A 17,706-nucleotide genomic window follows, 5' to 3' on the forward strand; every position below is an offset into this window, starting at 1 on the left:
GCACACATAGCACTAAACACAGAACATACAGAAAGTACCTACAGGGAACATTACATTGAACAAACATTTAAGAAAAATTATTGTGCATTTCTCTATCAAAACAGAAACAGTCTTTGTATCAAAAACTTTACTTTTCTGATTTATGCTATTTTTGTGGTAATCAGATTTATACATAATCACAGTATTTCATGGGCTCGTTGTATTATTTATCACATTTCTGATGCTACCTGCCACATAATGGTGGCCACAAACACAAGAAAAGATTTAGTCCATGTCCACAGGGACCCAACCCTGATCCAAGTTCCATGTTTAGTAGGGTGAGGGCCTGTTCATGTTTAAGCAATGGGATAAACTATTGTGGGATAAATTAAAAGATTATTTTATCTTAATGACGATAAGGAATACGCAGCAAGGAAAAGTTGTGTTATCGTTCAATGACATTATCTAGTGATATTATCAAGTTTATAAGCTTGGTTTGGAGATTTCTGCCGAAACAAAGTTGGAGGTGTGGAGTTTGAAAGAGAAAGGGGCTTACTATTCAAATTATATTGTGGTTTTTGGACTCTGTGCTGCTTTATTTCTGATCTTTTTTAAACAGTGTCTTGTTAGTGAAGCGTTAAAAATATCAGACAGCATAGTTCAACCGATCAGTATGTGAGTGCTTATTTATTTTTTTTCCCAGGGATCGTCTCTGTGGTGATCTTCACTGTCCTTTCCATCATGGTGTTTACGATCCGTCATATGTTCCGCCATAAAGGCTCCTACCATACTAATGAGGCCAAGGGAGCGGAGTCAGCAGACTGTGCTGACGCAGCGATCATCGTCAATGACCCAGCCTTCACTGAAACCATTGATGAGAGCAAGAAGGAGTGGTTCATTTGAATCCTCAACAACATGGACACAAGAAGTTTTAGTATGTATGTAGTTTGTGAGGCTTAGGAAGCAGTAGTGAGGTGACATCTATGAAACCTTGAGGATGTACTTACTTGGATAATAGACACCATGGCATTGCAGTGTGAATATTGAAGCATAAGGCACAGTGCTGCCTAGCAAAGCCCATGTGAGGTTTGTTTTATTTACAATGAATAGTGTAATTGAAAGGCCGCTTTCAGAAGATTGTGTCATGAATTTACAGGCCTTGGATGAGTGAGTGTGGGCCTCATCTTTTATGCTTTTTTTTTTTATATCATTTTGAATTTGATTTCAACATTTCATGTAATTTATGTATTTATATTTGTGTCATATAGTTTTCTTATTAAATGTTTTATTTGTTTTTAAATCCTTATAGTTGTATTGGTATGTGAAATGTTCTGGTCTTTCAGCTTGTTAATAGTGATGATTAATCCAAAATGTCATGTTTCATTTGCCTTATTTTAAATTAATTTTTATATCCGTAACACTGATCATCTTTATGTGTATCAATGCCATGCCTGCATCTGATGGGGACATTGCCATAACTTTGTTTAAATCGTTTTGACACATAACTGGGACCCCTAGTTATGACTGCACCTTGTATTTTATTGTTTAAAGGATTTTAGGGAGTTTAGGGATGAGTTCTGCTGCTTACTGTGTCCCCAAGAAGAGTCCGTATGAACAGCCCTTTTTTTGTTGTATTCACTATGTTGTTAGAAGAAATATTCATAAGTGTCAGTGATAATGTTTTCAAAAATGGTGGAGGATAGTAAGTTAATATATTGCAGTTTAGAGATAGATAGAGATTTTTGTAATTTTATAATACATCAGAGGAAGTTAGGGTAGGAAATGGAAGGCTGTAGTGAAAGATTGAGACCTTACTTAATCTATTTCATCACTGATTTCCACCATTTCTGAAAACTTCAACAAACATGTCACATAAACTCTCACCTCTCCAAAAATTCCAGTTAGGAGGTAGTGAATATGACGAATGGAAGGTTGTTTATATATAGTTTACTAATGAACATCGTAAACAAAACACCATTAGAATCCAGCATATGTGCCATTAACAGTCTACTTTTTGGATCGACAGGAGAGAGTAGGGGCTCTGAAGGGCAACAAGAAAAGTCGCCATATGCAAGAGGGTAAAGGTTAGAAGTGACAGTTCTGCACACTGGCCTATTTAAAGCACTCCTTAGTAGCAGTATTATCAAATCTTGCACCTGATGTTACTGCTTGAATGCCAAGCATTTTGCATACATGTCTTCCTTATAACCAGAGTTTCATAAGTTGCATGTGAAAGCAGAACATTCCAGCCAACAAAAGCTTGCTTCAGGTCATTTGTTGCTACCAATGACAGACCACAATGAAGCAAAACATTAAACATTCAAAAAATAAGTTTCTTTGCATAACTGGATTTAAGAAGAATTTTCAAAATCTCATCTCTTGTGATGAGTTTAGTAACCTGACATACAAGATGGTTTGTTACACAGCTGTCTGGGAAGTCGTCCTTGGAAACTTTATGGCAAAGTATTAAAAAAAAAAAAAAAAGATCAAATAACAAAATAATCTTTCTATTGTTATCTAAAAGGGATAATACAGAGTACGAGTAGCTTTGAAAGCATGCAAGCAATGTGTATCTAGATGTATGTAGTTAGCATGTCATTAGATGGTTTTTGTCATATATGTAAGAAAAAATCTTCCCAGAAAGGATGATCGTGGTCACAATGTAAACATGACCATAGCTGCTGCTGCTGGTACCTCACAGGATGCTGGTTGGTTGGCACCTCATAGTACAAAGCCCGCAGGATGGACTGCCATGCTAGCATGCTAAATACAAAACATAAATACAAAAAATACAATCCTTACTAATTCATAGACTGAATGGTTCTGTTGTAATCACGGAAGAATTGCTCCGACCCCATCTGGGAAGCAACCTCTGGTCCTGAATGATTACTGGAGTTGTCAAGCTTTGTGATGAAGACATGGGAAGTTGTGTATATGGAATGCTTGGCATTCAAATGGTAAAATTGGCCACAAGTCATGCTACGCAACTGTTATTTGACATCTAGAACTAAAAAAATGATCAGAGAACACTTTCCCTTGACATATAAGACAAAACTATGTCGCCATCCACGAAAAATCTACTTCTATGACTTCTTAAAAAATCTACTTCCTACGTTTTCTGAAATTGTAAGTAGAAACATACTAGTGAATAAGTAAGAAAGGGTAAGGAAAGGGGCAATGCTTAATTTTGTGCATACCACAAGACCATTGTAGATCTATAGAAACCTCTCTCAACACAAACCTATTATTTAACACATTTTCACACAAACGCAGAGGCCAACCTCTTCATTATGGGGCAGCCATAGATACTTCTAATACATGTCCTAAAAACCTAAGTTATGCCTTTTTTTTTTTTTCAAGGAATAATGAGATGTTTCTACAAATGAATATTTGCTATCTCACATATTTAACAATGGCTCATTTTACATCATGGCATTTGATTGTATTGCATTTGTATTATTCGACTGCAGTGTAATGGCACGCATGTTAAACCAAGACAAGACACATTTCTGTTTGATTAGTCAATGCAGCATTGTATTGCTTTTCTTTCCTTTTATACAGTATGTGTGTGAAAAACCTTTACTTCTTTTCATAGCTGATTTGTCGTTGTCTTGAAAATGCTGATGGTTCTTTTCAAAAAACATAAAATACAAGTACAAGTCTTACACTGGATCGAATATTTACTTTTTGACAAAACACAGCTGGATTGTGAGGTGCCAGCAGTGAACCATCCAGAAGATGGCCCCAAGACCGACAAATACACTATATACTACAGTTACATGGAGGTACACAGAAAAAGATAGCTACACACAATTCTGAATATTTTGTCAAGGTGTTAAATTAGCCAATAAAACAAAACAATCACACAGCTAGAACAGAAGATAACAAGCAAAAAATACGCTGAACCCAAATAAGATAAAAAGCTGAAAATATAAAACAGATGTTTTTTATTTTCAGCTTTTTGTCCTTTTCAGTTAGCATAGGCTGTGTGACAATAGTAAAAGGCAAGCATGTGGATACATAAGCCTCTCTATCCTATAAAATCCACACAGGGACCATTAACAGCTATATAAGATAAAGATAAGATAAGACATGTTTATTAATACCACGTATGGGAAATTTCCTTGTCGCAGTAGCACGGAATTTGGCAAATATATATACAGAAGACAATGACGACTTCGACATGGTTAAAAAAAGAGTTACCAAAAAGACACAATACAAATTTGAATATAACAGATGATTTTTAATATACTGCAAAAAATTATTTAGTCTGCATAGTATTTATGCAATTGTGAAATATTTAGAAAGTTTGAATAAACAAAAGCCATAGTGTGATAATATATCATAGCCAAAACTTTTATTGGGTTCAACTGTACAATACAAAAAGATAAAATATAAACTGCTGGGATCTCTGGAGTGAATAAAATGCAATTTTGCAGTAAAGTAGACCCTAATAGAAACACAGAAATATAATACAAACCAAATTTTGTTCCATTCTTAGTTTTTGGAGGAAGACATGCAGTTAATATCAGCCCCTTAATTTGCCAGGGTTCCCAGTCATCCTATTTTATCAGGCCGCCAAAGTAGGCAGTGACAGTCTTCAGCTTGTTGTTCAGGAAGTTCTGCTCCACTTCCACCTTCCCTCCTGGACCTGCCAGTGAGGCTATCTGTGGTGAAGGGGAAATGGTGCCAGTATATTAACAGACATAGCTTCAGTGTTGTTGGTAAAATTCTTTTTGAAACTGAATTAAACTGAATTTAAAAAACAAACAAACAAACAAACAAAAAACTGTTTAGATTTTGCTTAAGAGTTACTTGGCAAGGTAAATGGTTTATCAAACAGAATCATCATCCATGGAAAGTGTTAGGAGAAAGCCACGCACTTTCAAAAAATACTTGGGTGAAATGTTACCATGGACTGTCGACATACCTCAAGCATGTCTTTATAAAAATGATTACATTGATTACATTAATTATTATTAATGATTACATTACATTAATGTATTCATAATTGAATAGTATAGCAATAGGAAACTGTTGCATCTCCATTGCTCATGTGAGCTAATCTTTAGGTCTGAGGTTCATTGGAAACCTGGACCCAACCTAAATTTATTCAGTGCATTGTAATGCAATTGTAAAGTACTCTGTGGCACCCTAAAAATGGCATGCTCTGTGACATATCCTAGTCTATCATAAATGCCGTTACTGTTCTTGTGCAACATCAAATAACCTATTGACCATGAACTTATGAACACACACAATGAAAATACTGACCTGGTCCATGTCAGCATTTCGAGGCAGGAAGTAAACAATGTTGTCTGATATCAGTTTGGCCAGACGGAAAATCTCAAACGTGTCTAATGTTAAGGAGACTTTAGCTGCATTTTGGATTAAGTTATGAGTAAACGTGCTATCTATATTTCTTGTCCATGAAGGTGCCAGAGCAATGCTACATAAGAGTTTAAATGTAAGACAGTCTGCCCATCGGACTATGATATTTCCTGTGTAGAAACTATGTTAAAATATGTGAGACGATGTCAAGGGATCACCAAAAACTAGGGGTGTAACGGTTACCTTATCACACAGTTTGACATGAACATGATTATAATTACGATTATAATCATGTTCATGTCAAACTGTGTGATGATTATAATTACGATTATAATCATGTTCATAGCATAGCTATGGCTATTCATAGATGTAGTGACTGTGATGATGATGATGCTCTATTGTTCAAATAGTGATCAAACTTTACAACTGCGAGCAAAGTGCTTATAGTTTATTCAGTCAGTCATGTTGAGGTTTTGCTCAACTTCTAGTGTGATTCTAGGTGTACATCAGGGTATATTTGTGTTTGTAACATAAATTGTGATTGAGAAGTAGCAGGTAAGTCTGAGCTTCGCCTGGTAAATAATTAAACCCTGATCTTCAAAACATAACACTGCAACAGCCCAGCAGGTATTACCTTTAGGCACTGATATTTTCTCAACCTTTGACCTTCTGTCTCAGGGACAAATAGCAAGTGATAAAATGTATAAATTAAAATGTTTTTTTTTTTTTTGTTCCAGCAGTTGTATACAGTAAAACATCATAATCATCACAATCATCATCATAAACAAAACCCAAACAGTAATAAATTATAATGTTCTGACACCCTAATAACACCCATACTGCTGCATCAAAGGATATCCATCAGGTTCCATCATGTTCCTAATGTCAAACACCTCAGCAGTCAGGTAGTCTGGTCCTCCCCATGGTGGTGACAAGAAGACAACATCACCATGGAGGTGGGATGCCAGCTGAAGAAAGTCCCCTTGCAGGAAATCTATTCGATTGGTAACGTTGTATACAGCAGCATTGTGCCGGGCCATGTCCAACCGCACTGCATCGATATCAATGGCCAAAACTGAGATTGCAAAATACAGAAAAGGATAAAGAAACACTGATTCATTAGTCTTCCACCTTAATGCAATGTCTGTACAGAGACTAACATTTCTAAACTTGAATTAGGACTTCTAGAATTAAATGGTTAAACATTAAAACCTAAAGGCAGTTAAGAGGTTTAATGTTTTTTGTTGGCATAAGCAATTTTGTATCCCAAGGCAGAATTTTGGACAACTTTCCTTAAAAATATTCTGTTTCAGTTACATTATTGCTCATCAGTTGGAAGTTTGACAATTTCTTTCCTCAAGAAAGAAGGAGGACATGTGTTTGGTGCATCGTGCCCCAGCAGCCTAGGCCTATAGCAGCATAACTAAGGGATGGTTTAGTCCAGCCCTAACTATAAGCTTGATCAAAAAGGAAAGTCTTAAGCCTGACCTTAAAAATAGAGAGAGTGTCTTCCTCCCGAACCCAAACTGGGAGCTGGTTCCACAGGAGAGGAGCCTGATAGCTGAAAGCATTCTACTTTTTGAAATTCTAGGAACCACAAGTAGGCCTGCACTTTCAGATCGAAGTGATCTGCTGGGATGATATGGTACAATGAGGTCTTTAAGATACGATGGAGCTAGGCCTTTAAGGGCCTTGTATGTAAGGAGGAGGATTTTAAATTCTATTCTAGACTTTAAAGGGAGCTTATTATGGTGGCTCCTGTTTATCATTCTTTTTCAGTTTTTCAGAGGGTTAGCGGTTCGATCCCCGGAATGTGCCACATGCCGAGATGTCCTTGAGCAAGACACTGAACCCCGAGTTGCTCCCAGTGCGTGGCACTGCATAACATCTTCAAAATTAGGAACATCCTGTCTCTGAGTGATGCTGTGCTGAAAAACTAGTTCTTGCATTTGTGTCTTCCAGGCTGGATTACTGTAATTCATTACTACCTAGCTGTCCAAATATTAATCCAATTTTATCTTCTCTTTATTGGCTCCCTTTAAAATCTAGAATAGAATTTAAGATCCTATTACTTACAAACAAGGCCCTTAAAGGCCTAGCTCCATCGCATCTTAAAAACCACATAGTAGCATACCATCCCAACAGATCAGTTCAATCTCAAGTGCAGGCCTACTTGTGGTTCCTAGAATTTCAAAAAGTAGAATGAGAGGTAGAGCTTTCAGCTATCAGGCTCCTCTCCTGTGGAACCAGCTCCCAGTTTGGGTTCAGGAGGCAGACACCCTCTCTGCTTTTAAGGTCAGGCTTAAGACTTTGTTTTAGATAATGTAGTTAGGGCTGGATTGAACCATTCCTTAGTTATGCTGCAATAGGCCTAGACTGCTGGGGGACAATGTACTGAGCTCTTGTCATCTAAGTTCTTATCTCATTTCTTCTCTATTACTACCCATGCAATTCTGTGGTACTACTGTATAGCATGTTAACTGCCTTGGGCAGATGAGTCCCTCCATATGAGCTGGGTTCTGCTCAAGGTTTCTTCCTGTTAAGAGGGAGTTTTTACTTGCCACCATTGCCTTATTGCTTGCTCTACGGGTTTCAGGCAAGGTTTCAGACCGGATTTTGTAAAGTGTACTGAGACAATTTGTATTCTTATTGTTATTACTGAATTGAATTGAACAGCAAATACATGATCTGCAATGACGTTCCAATTTCAGTACGAAACCACACTTGAATGTGTGCATGTTTAGTGGAACACTCACACAGCTTTGCCATATTCTATCATGAATAGGTGAATGGGGGTGTAGAAACACTTGCACACACACCCTATGCTCACCTCTCTTTCCAGTGAGGGCAAACTGGATGGCGTTTCCTCCTGCACCACAGAAGGCGTCTATTACCAATAGAGAGTCAGATGAGCAGTGGTGTACCCTGAGGGCAATGTGCTTAGCGATCTTTTCTGGTGTCACAGAAAACCAGCTCTCTGAAACACAATGTTAGCAATGTCTGTGTGAGACAAAATCTATCATCTAATTAAGCCGTGAGCTTGCTTCATGTTTATAGACCAGAGTAATACATTTCTAATTTCATTAAAGCATCCCATTACTAGATCCCAAATAATATCCCAGCTGACTATTAAAGGCAATACAACACAACATACACATCACAGTAGCGAGAAAGTAAGTAAGCCCTATAAATACAGTGCCACTTTTATACATGTTATACATGTTTATACATTATTACAGAATATAATTTTCTGCATTTCTGCATAAAAATAACTCAAAACAGCTAATATTCACAAGTCACATACGTACATATGTACATATATACATACATACGTATATATGTATGTACATATATACATATGTATGTATGTACATATATACATACATACGTATATATGTATGTACATATATACATATGTATGTATGTACATATATACATACATACATACATACATATATACACACACACACACTCCTGATCAAAATTTTAAGACTGCAAGAATTTACAGTGCACTGTTGGATCTTAAGAAGGTTCTAAGTAGTGCTTCAAAATGCAAAAAGAAGAAATGGGAGTGCAACAAGAAAAAAATTTGAGCAAGCAATTTTTTGCAAACAACCATTAAACTGAAATAGGCTGATCAGCTGATCAAAAGTTTAAGACCACAGCCTTTAAAAGCCCAAATCTTCGCAAAAATGTGGATTCAGTGTCATTTTCTGTCAGGTACCCAAACTGCCATGACCTCCTGATGGCAAAGGCAAAAAAGCTTTCTCTCTTTGAACGCGGTCGGATTGTTGAGCTGCATCAGCAAGGCCTCTCGCAGCGTGCCATTGCTGCCATCCCACTAGCCTCCTGGAAACACTAGCATCAAGCATGCCGAAATGAATTTTTGAGGTGATTAACTCGAATGGCGCAGCTACTTATTACTGAGTCCTTTTTTGAAGATGTTATTTCTGTTTTAGGGTTTTTTTTTTTTTTTTTGAGATGTGGTCTTAAACTTTTTATCAGCTGATAAACAGTCTATTTCAGTTTAATGGTTGTTTGCAATAAATTGCTTACTCAAGTGTATATATATATATATATATATATATATATATATATATATATATATATATATATATATGAGCTGTTTCATGAATACATGACATAGTGTTTGTGTTAAATTTATTAACATTGGAATAAATCTGACATTAATTTAGTGTGCAGACTAACCTCGATCCAGCCTGATCCCTTCATCAAAGCGTGAGAAGAGTCTGTAGCGTTGAGCCCAGTATTTAGCCAACTCAGGGTCAGCTGCCATTTCAACTGCGATCTGTTCCTTCATCAATCGCTTACGATTCTTCTTCTTTCGCTTCCTTGCATCTCTCACACTCAACTCTAAACAGGCAGACACACGTAATATGCGTTACTCGACTGTCCCAGTTTTTGCCTGGATAGTCCATGAAACACACAACATATCTATCATCATCAGAATTTGAAACTCTGTTACCTTCAGTAGTGCCAGACAGGAGAACATCAGGACTTTGTAAACAGGTTAACTGTCTCCTGGGCTGATCATATTCCTCCTCCATCCTCTCACTATCTACAGATGCAGCAGTAAAGTTGTTGGGCTGATTGCACTCAGAATTCTCTTCTTCCACAGCCTGATTATCTTCTTTGTCAGCTCTCTTCATCTCCTTGCACCTTCTCATCTCTTCATCTTTTGCCACTCCCTGAAATGTAGGCCTGCTTCCTCCTCCCACATCAGACAGAGCAATCTGTGTGTCTCTTTGGACCACTTCGAGGAAGTTTTGGACCTGTGGCACAAACCTCAATTTATTCAACCATTTGGATGGTTTACATTGGTTGTCATCTACAGTGTCTTCTTCAGCACAAGAGGAGTCTGTTCAATAATTTGCACATTTTTGACTCATGAACAGAGATGTTAACGAGCTCCAATAATATGTTGCTGCTTTTAGCTTTTATTAAGGGGGCATTCTGGCTGGCTGAGAAGGTCTGAGCAATGCAGGTGGTGAACTCGTATGTCATGCTGCAAGGCTGCTTGTCAGACGTGGTAAGTAGCAACACTGAATCCACAAGGAAGTGTGAGAATTATACTGTCACTGAATATAGTTCATACTGTGTCTTGTCTCCAAGTCTGCCAAACCTTACCATAGAAATTGAACGCTGACATACGGACACATATTTGTCGTTTTGGTGACTCAAGAGAACTGCAACAACATAATCCACTATGGAAAACTGGCTAGTAGTTGGGCAACTGATCTCAAGACATGATTGACAAGACTTAATTGAATCAATTCCATATAGTTTTGTCTGCAGTTGGTGCAGAAGTATGCAATAAAACACGTAGTGTAACTGGTACCAGAAGCTAATCCACAACCGACTAGTCACTAGTCAACTTTACTGCTGTGCCATGAAGCAGGAACTCGACTAATTGCAGATCACGTGACAATAACAACATGGACCCCTCGGAGAAGACAGGGCAGGAGCCCAGTGCATCATCGCAGCACACAAGCAGTGGTTCACTAAGTGCATGGAAATACTTGACTAAAGATGAAAAACATTCTACCCTGACAGAATATATCAGGCAGTCCTGAAGTACACTACCAGTCAAAAGTTGGGACACACCCTCTCATTTAATGGTTTTTCTTTGTAGATTCTCACTGAATGCATCAAAACTATGAATCAACACGTGGAATTATGTAGTAAACAAAAAGTGTGAAATAACTGTAAATATGATTCATATTTTAGACTTTTCAAGATAGCCACCCTTTGATTTGATTACTGCTTTGCACATTCTCTTGATGAGCTTCATGAGGTAGTCACCTGAAATGGTTTTCCAACAGTCTTGAAGGAGTTCCCAGAGATGCTGAGCACTTGTTGGCCCTTTTGCCTTCACTCCGGGTCCATCTCATCCCAAACCATCTTGATTGGGTTTAGGTCAGGTGACTGTGGAGGCCAGGTCATCTGGCATAGCAATCCATCATTCTCCTTCTTGGTCAGATAGCCCTTACACAGCCTGGAGGTGTCATTGTCCTTTTGAAAAATAAATGGCGGTCCAACTGAACGCAAACCGGATGGGATAGCATGTTGCTGCAGGATGCTGTGGTAGCCATGCCGTGCCTTCAATTTTGAATAAATCTCCAACAGTGTCACCAGCAAAGCACCCCACACCATCACACCAACTCCTCCATGCTTCACGGTTGGAACCATGCATGCAGAGACCATCCATTCACCCTTTCTGCATCGCACAAAGACACAGCGTTTGGAACGAAAAATCTCAAATTTGGACCAAAGCACAGATTTCCACTGGTCTAATGTCCATTCGTTAGCTTCTTGGCCCAAACAAATCTCTTCTGCTTGTTGCTTTTCCTTAGTAGACTTAGACTTAGACTTAGATAAACTTATTCATCCACAAGCAAAATTGCTTGGTCACAGTAGCAGTATTACTCTTAAGAACCACAGATAAAAGAGAGATTAAATAAGATAAAATAAAATAAAAATAGTATAAGCAAAATGTACAAATTAGCATATTAGTATATATAAATGTACAAGAAACAGAGATAGAAGAATATATATTATATACACAGGGATGATAGTAAGGTGCAATAGTGTCCATTACCATGACTAATATGGAGTTATCTGTTACAGAAAGGTGAGTTGTTGTACAGCTGGACTGAGCATGGTATGAAAGTAGTCCTGTAGCGTTCAGTGTGGGAGCGGAGCTGGATCAGTCTGTTCGAGAATGAGCTCCGCTGCCCCTCTATAGTCTGGTGTAGTGGATGTGATGGATTGCCCATGATGGAGAGCAGTTTGTCCATTGTCCTCCTGTCCCTCACTGAGACAAACGTCTCCAACTCACTGCCAATGACATGACCAGCCTTTCGGATCATTTTGTCGATCTTACTTATGTCCTTTTTGCTGGTGCTGCTCCCCCAACAAACCACAGCAAAGTACAGGGCACTCGCAACAACAGTCTGGTAGAAAATCTCCAGCAACTTGCTGCATACGTTAAAAGACCTAAGCTTCCTCAGGAAGTAGAGTCTACTCAGTCCCTTCTTGTACACAGCATCACTGTTGTCCCTCCAGCCCAGTCTGCTGTTCATGTGGACGCCCAGGTACTTATATTGGTCCACTACCTCCACATCCAGGCCCTGGATGGTGATGGACTCTGCTGGTGTCCTCTTCCTCCTGAAGTCAATGACCAGCTCCTTGGTCTTGTCCACATTCAGGAGTAGGTGGTTTGCCTGGGACCACTCTACAAAGTCTCCGATCAGTTCTCCTGTCCATCTCTAATACACCCAACCACTGCAGAGTCATCAGAGAACTTCTGCAGGTGGCAGGACCCAGAGCTGTACTGGAAATCAGAGGTGTAAAGGGTGAACAGAAATGGAGACAGGACATTCCCCTGTGGTGCCCCCACATTACTGACAACAGTATCAGACAGGGAGCCCCCTAGCCGCACAAACTTTGGCCTGTCAGACAAGTAATCAGTAATCCAGGAGACAATGGAGGAGCTGACACCCATCCTGAGAAGCTTCTCACTCATCAGAAAGGGCTGAATGGTGTTAAAAGCACTGGAGAAATCAAAGAACATGATCCTCACAGAGCCCTTCCCACCATCCAGGTGAGAGTGAGCACGGTGCAGCAGGTAGATGACAGCATCATCCACACCAACATGAGGCTGATACGCAAACTGAAGAGGGTCCAAGACAGGGGTCACCACGGGTCTGACCTGAGCCAGGACGAGTCTCTCCAGGACCTTCATGACATGTGACGTCAGTGCAACCGGTCTGAAGTCGTTGAGGCCAGATGGGATGGGCTTCTTGGGCACCGGCACTACGCAGGATGTTTTCCACAGCACCGCTATCCTTTCCAGCTTCAGACTCAGGTTGAAAATGATTTTCTAGCAGCTATTTGACCATAAAGGTCTGATTGGTGCAGTCTCCTCTGAATAGTTGATGTGCAGATGTGTCTGCTGCTAGAACTCTGTGTGGCATTGATCTGGGCTCTAATCTGAGGTGCTGTTAACTTGCGATTTCTGAGGCTGGTGACTTGGATGAACTTATCCTCAGCAGCAGAGGTGACTCTTGGTCTTCCTTTCCTGGGGCAGTCCTCATGTGAGCAAGTTTCATCATGGCGCTGGATGGTTTTTGCAACTGCACATTCATAGTTTTTGCAAGTTTCTAGATTGACTGACCTTCAGTTCTTAAAGTAATGATGGACTGTCGTTTCTCTTTACTTGGCTGATTGGTTCTTGCCATAATATGAATTCTAACAGTTGTCAAAGAGGGCTGTCAGCTGTGTACCAACCTGACTTCTGTACAACACAACTGATGGTCCCAACCCCATTAAGAAGGCAAGAAATTCCACAAATGAACCCTGACAAGGCACACCTGTGAAGTGAAAACCATTTCAGGTGACTACATCATGAAGCTCATTGAGAGAAGTCCAAGGGTTTGCTGCACTGTCAACAAAGCAAAGGGTGGCTACTTTGAGTTATTTCTCTTAAAATATGAATCATATTTGTTTACTAGTTTAATAAAAAACTAATAGTTTTGATGCATTCAGTGAGAATCTGCAATGTAAGTAGTCATGAAAATAAAGAAAAACCATTAAATGAGAGGGTGTGTCCAACCTTTTGACTGGTACTGTACAACAAATGCACTACCGCAATACATCCTCACCCTCAGACATCCTCAGACACAAGCTTGTGTGTCATGGATGTGGTACTTTCATGTTGCCAGCTTAAAACATTCAGTTTTCAATCAAATATCATCCCTCAACTGAAAGTTTTAAGACGTTCATGTTTCCTGTATCCTGGATTGCTCCTTGTGGTATTAGTGTAGTATTATTATTTTATTTTATTTTTTTACAAACTGATGTTACATGTTTTACACATAATTTTCATGCTGCAGAGATTAGATGGTGCAAACTAGTAATGGGTGGTACCTTGTAGAGAGAGCCACAGCTGATGCTGCTGTTCTGTGAACTTGTGTGGTCTCCACCCGTCTCTGACAAACTGGTGTGTTTGTTGGTGCAGAGCGCTCTCTTAGTCCTGTTGCGCCTCTGGCCCTTTGGAACTGCACAACCTTTAAAGCTTAACACAGTGTTGAACCTGAGACACATACATAAACACAACCTCAACTGCGTACTCATAAGACATCACACACATATCACTGATTCTTGAAACTTTGGCAAAAACATGTCCCACTAAGAATCCTGTATGATATATCATACAGGATTCTTAGCCTGGTTAATAGGAAAGTAATGACATTCACGGTTTAGGAAACATTTTAACATTATGTTCTCGTATGGCAGCATATTAGGTCCAACTGGCTAAAATAAATGTGGTCCTGTCCAAATCCATTAGTCCTGCAAGATCTGAGGTGAATCTGTGATCAGAGAGGATGTAGCTTCCAAGTATATTTTAACTGGTAGATAAAGTCAGTCACTAAAAGGTGCTACCACTGAAGTCGATCAACCTGGGCTACAGAGAGAAGGCGAGGCAAGTGCTAGAACTGAGGGACTCAACTGATCTGTCTGTAAAAAAACACAGAGGGCCCTGTCCAAACAGGATGCAAGTGGAAGGCAGTCAACTAGAACAGGCTGATGAAAATATCCACGTTTTTTAAGCGCACCATAAGTGATTCTGGTGGGGCAAACGTTAGCTCTGCTAACATCAGTTTTCTTATTCTGGAGAAAAGATAAAGAGATATTGTAAAAGAGAGTTCTATGGTATTGTTATTAAATATGTAAAGTAATTGTGTTAACAAGTACTTTCCTTTTATTCTGGTCATTACGGTAAAAGAAGTTCTGCCTTTGACCTGTGTTACGCAGAGCATGCTCTGTAGGGGGCGTTGTCGTTTACGGTGGTGTTGATGGCGGACGACTTGTGTGGATGTCGATAAGCAATAAAGCAGTAAAAGTTATATAAACAGCGTGTTTATTGGAGTTAACAATTGTTCTGTTGAAAAAAAGAAAAGAATTTATCCAAAAAAGAAAGACATCGTGAAAGTTGTTGTAACTGTTGGAGAGAAAAGAGAAAAATATTGTACTAGAGTGTTCTTAAGTGGGGAGTTGCTCCCAAGTTTTGGTCAAAAGCCACACAAAGGAGAGGAAAGACTTGGATTTCCAACTGAAACATGGTGCATGCTCAGATCCAGAAGCACATTTCTTTTGTACATCTCAATCGGTTTTTGTGAGGACATGTGCGTGCAGACCAAAACCTTCTGCACGTTCAACAACAAACCATGGTTCACTGCAGAACTGAGACGACTACGCCAGGACAAGGAGGAGGCCTATAGGAGTGGGGATCGGAACCTGTACAATTAGGCCAGGAACAAGCTGACAAAGGAGATCAAGGCAGCAAAGAGGAACTATACTGAAAAGCTGAAGGACCGTTTTTCTGCCAGCGACTCTTCTGCAGTTTGGAAAGGCCTGCAGACAATTGCCAACTATAGGAGACCATCCCCCCACCCTGTGGGGAGCCCCCGCCTGGCTGAGGACCTCAGTGAATTCTACTCCAGGTTTGAAAGGACTTTCACACCTTTCACTTCCCCCACCATCTCCATTACAAAAGGACTAACCGCAACTTCAGGAAGAGACCCCCATCAACATCTCCTCTCACCATACTCAACAGGACAGTCCCAACAGTAGACACATTCAGGTTCCTCGGGTCCACAATTTCACGAGACCTGAAGTGGACCTCCCACATACACTCTGTAAGGAAGAAGGCCCAGCAGAGGCTGTACTTTCTGCGTCAGCTCAGGAAGTTCAACCTGCCTCAGGAGCTGCTGACCATCTTTTACACTGCAATAGTCCAGTCTGTCCTGACCACGTCCATCACAGTCTGGTTTGGATCCGCCACCAGGCATGACAGGGACAGACTGCAGAGAACAGTCAGGGCTGCAGAGAAGATCATTGGTACCGACCTTCCCTCCATCCAGGACCTGTACCGGTCCAGGGTCAGGAAGCGGGCCAGGAAAATCACCACAGACCCCTCACACCCTGGTCACAACCTGTTTAGACTCCTCCCCTCAGGCCGGCGTTACAGAGCACTGTACGCCAAAACCACCCATCACAAGGACAGTTTCTTCCCCTGGGCTGTCGCTCTGAAGAACTCTGAGCAGTCACAGAGTGTGAGTCCATCCACATGAACTATAAACAATAACTCTGCACTGTTGTATATACTTACTGTACAATAACCCTGGTTTGGTGTATATATTATGCTATATTTTATGTGTACAAATTGAGATTTATTTTATTTTTATCTTATTTTATTTTATTTTATTTTATTTCACTTATTTAAGATGCTTCTGTACTAGAGAGAAAAGTTGCCGGAGTCAAATTCCTTGTATGTGTACATACTTGGCCATTAAAGCTGATTCTGATTCTGATCAACGTGGAAATGAGCGCACATGGATTTCCAACTGAAACATGGTGCATGCTCAGATCCAGAAGCACATTTCTTTTGTACATACCAACTGTGATGGCTGCATCCACAGCCACACAGGATTGAAAAGTCGGTAACCCCCTAGCACTGGCACCTTTTTAGTTAGTAGTACATTTGTGTTAGTTTGCTTTAGCTGGTTTATTTTGCAGATAATTTACAGATAAAAGACAGGACACATGTTGGTTTTACTTATCACATTTATATTTTGCAGAGTCATTAGTTCTAATGTTAATTGTTATTTTTTGAGTTACCAGTGCTGGTGGGGTCCCCTCGTGGTGCTGCTGCAGGAGGCCGGGAGCAAAGGCTGAGGAAAAGGGTCGGGCCTGCTAAATGGTCTCCTGGGCCGATTGGGCTGCACCATCTCCCCAATACCCCCAGGGAGGAGGATTTTGATTAGTTTGATTATTTTTGTTTCTTAGGGTATTTAGAATTTTTGTATTTCTTTATTAAGGCCCTTGTTTAGAGAATTCTCTGTGTTTTGTTTTGTTAGATGTTAATTGTTGTAATATGGCTTAGTGAGGTTAGTGTAGTGTCTTTCAGTTCCCCCTAGTGTGTCAACGTGGTCTGATCAGCCACTATATATGTGCCCCATTGTGTTAATTTTGTCAGGTCTGTTTGTTGAGTTTGTTCTTAGTTGTTTTCAGTTACACACTGAGTCCTGTTAATTTGACCTCTTTTATGGGCCCAAAAGTTTAACAAGTTTTTTGTAAATGACTTTTTTTGCCTTTTTGTTAAATAAAACCTTCTTTTCTTTAAACCACCTGAGTATTCTCCTGCTTTGGCCAGCTCGGTCTCTCACACCAACCAACGTGGAAATGAGCGCACATGTTGTACACGACCCCTGCCTGTCCATGCCCCCTTTTAAATATTAAATTACCGTATTTTCCGCACTATAGGGCGCACTGGATTATAAGGCGCTCTGTCAATGAATGGTCTATTTTCGA

General features: G+C 39.9%; 2 protein-coding genes across 3 annotated transcripts in view; one reads left to right on the top strand and one right to left on the bottom strand.

Annotated features, from left to right (window-relative positions):
- Positions 1-1,061, top strand: part of cntnap2b (contactin associated protein 2b) — a 111,072-nt gene extending 110,011 nt beyond the window's left edge. Inside the window, exon 25 of the mRNA XM_084546215.1 lies at positions 683-1,061. Within this exon, the coding sequence (XP_084402341.1) occupies positions 683-882 (200 nt within the window). The 3' untranslated portion in view covers positions 883-1,061. The remainder of the gene's footprint in view (positions 1-682) is intronic.
- Positions 1,062-3,283: 2,222 nt separating this feature from the next.
- Positions 3,284-17,706, bottom strand: part of tgs1 (trimethylguanosine synthase 1) — a 31,837-nt gene continuing 17,414 nt past the window's right edge. Inside the window, exons 9-15 of one of the 2 annotated variants that reach the window (XM_084546218.1) lie at positions 14,260-14,407; positions 9,797-10,103; positions 9,520-9,684; positions 8,141-8,287; positions 6,169-6,385; positions 5,254-5,332; positions 3,284-4,646 (exon numbers count right to left, since the gene is read on the bottom strand). In XM_084546218.1, the coding sequence (XP_084402344.1) occupies positions 4,542-4,646; positions 5,254-5,332; positions 6,169-6,385; positions 8,141-8,287; positions 9,520-9,684; positions 9,797-10,103; positions 14,260-14,407 (1,168 nt within the window). In that variant the 3' untranslated portion in view covers positions 3,284-4,541. Of the gene's footprint in view, positions 4,647-5,253; positions 5,333-6,168; positions 6,386-8,140; positions 8,288-9,519; positions 9,685-9,796; positions 10,104-14,259; positions 14,426-17,706 lie in introns of both variants that reach the window. The other variant, XM_084546217.1, reaches the window with a different exon arrangement.

The sequence above is a fragment of the Chelon labrosus genome (assembly GCF_963514085.1).
Source record: "Chelon labrosus genome assembly, chromosome: 6".
Lineage (NCBI taxonomy): Eukaryota > Metazoa > Chordata > Actinopteri > Mugiliformes > Mugilidae > Chelon > Chelon labrosus.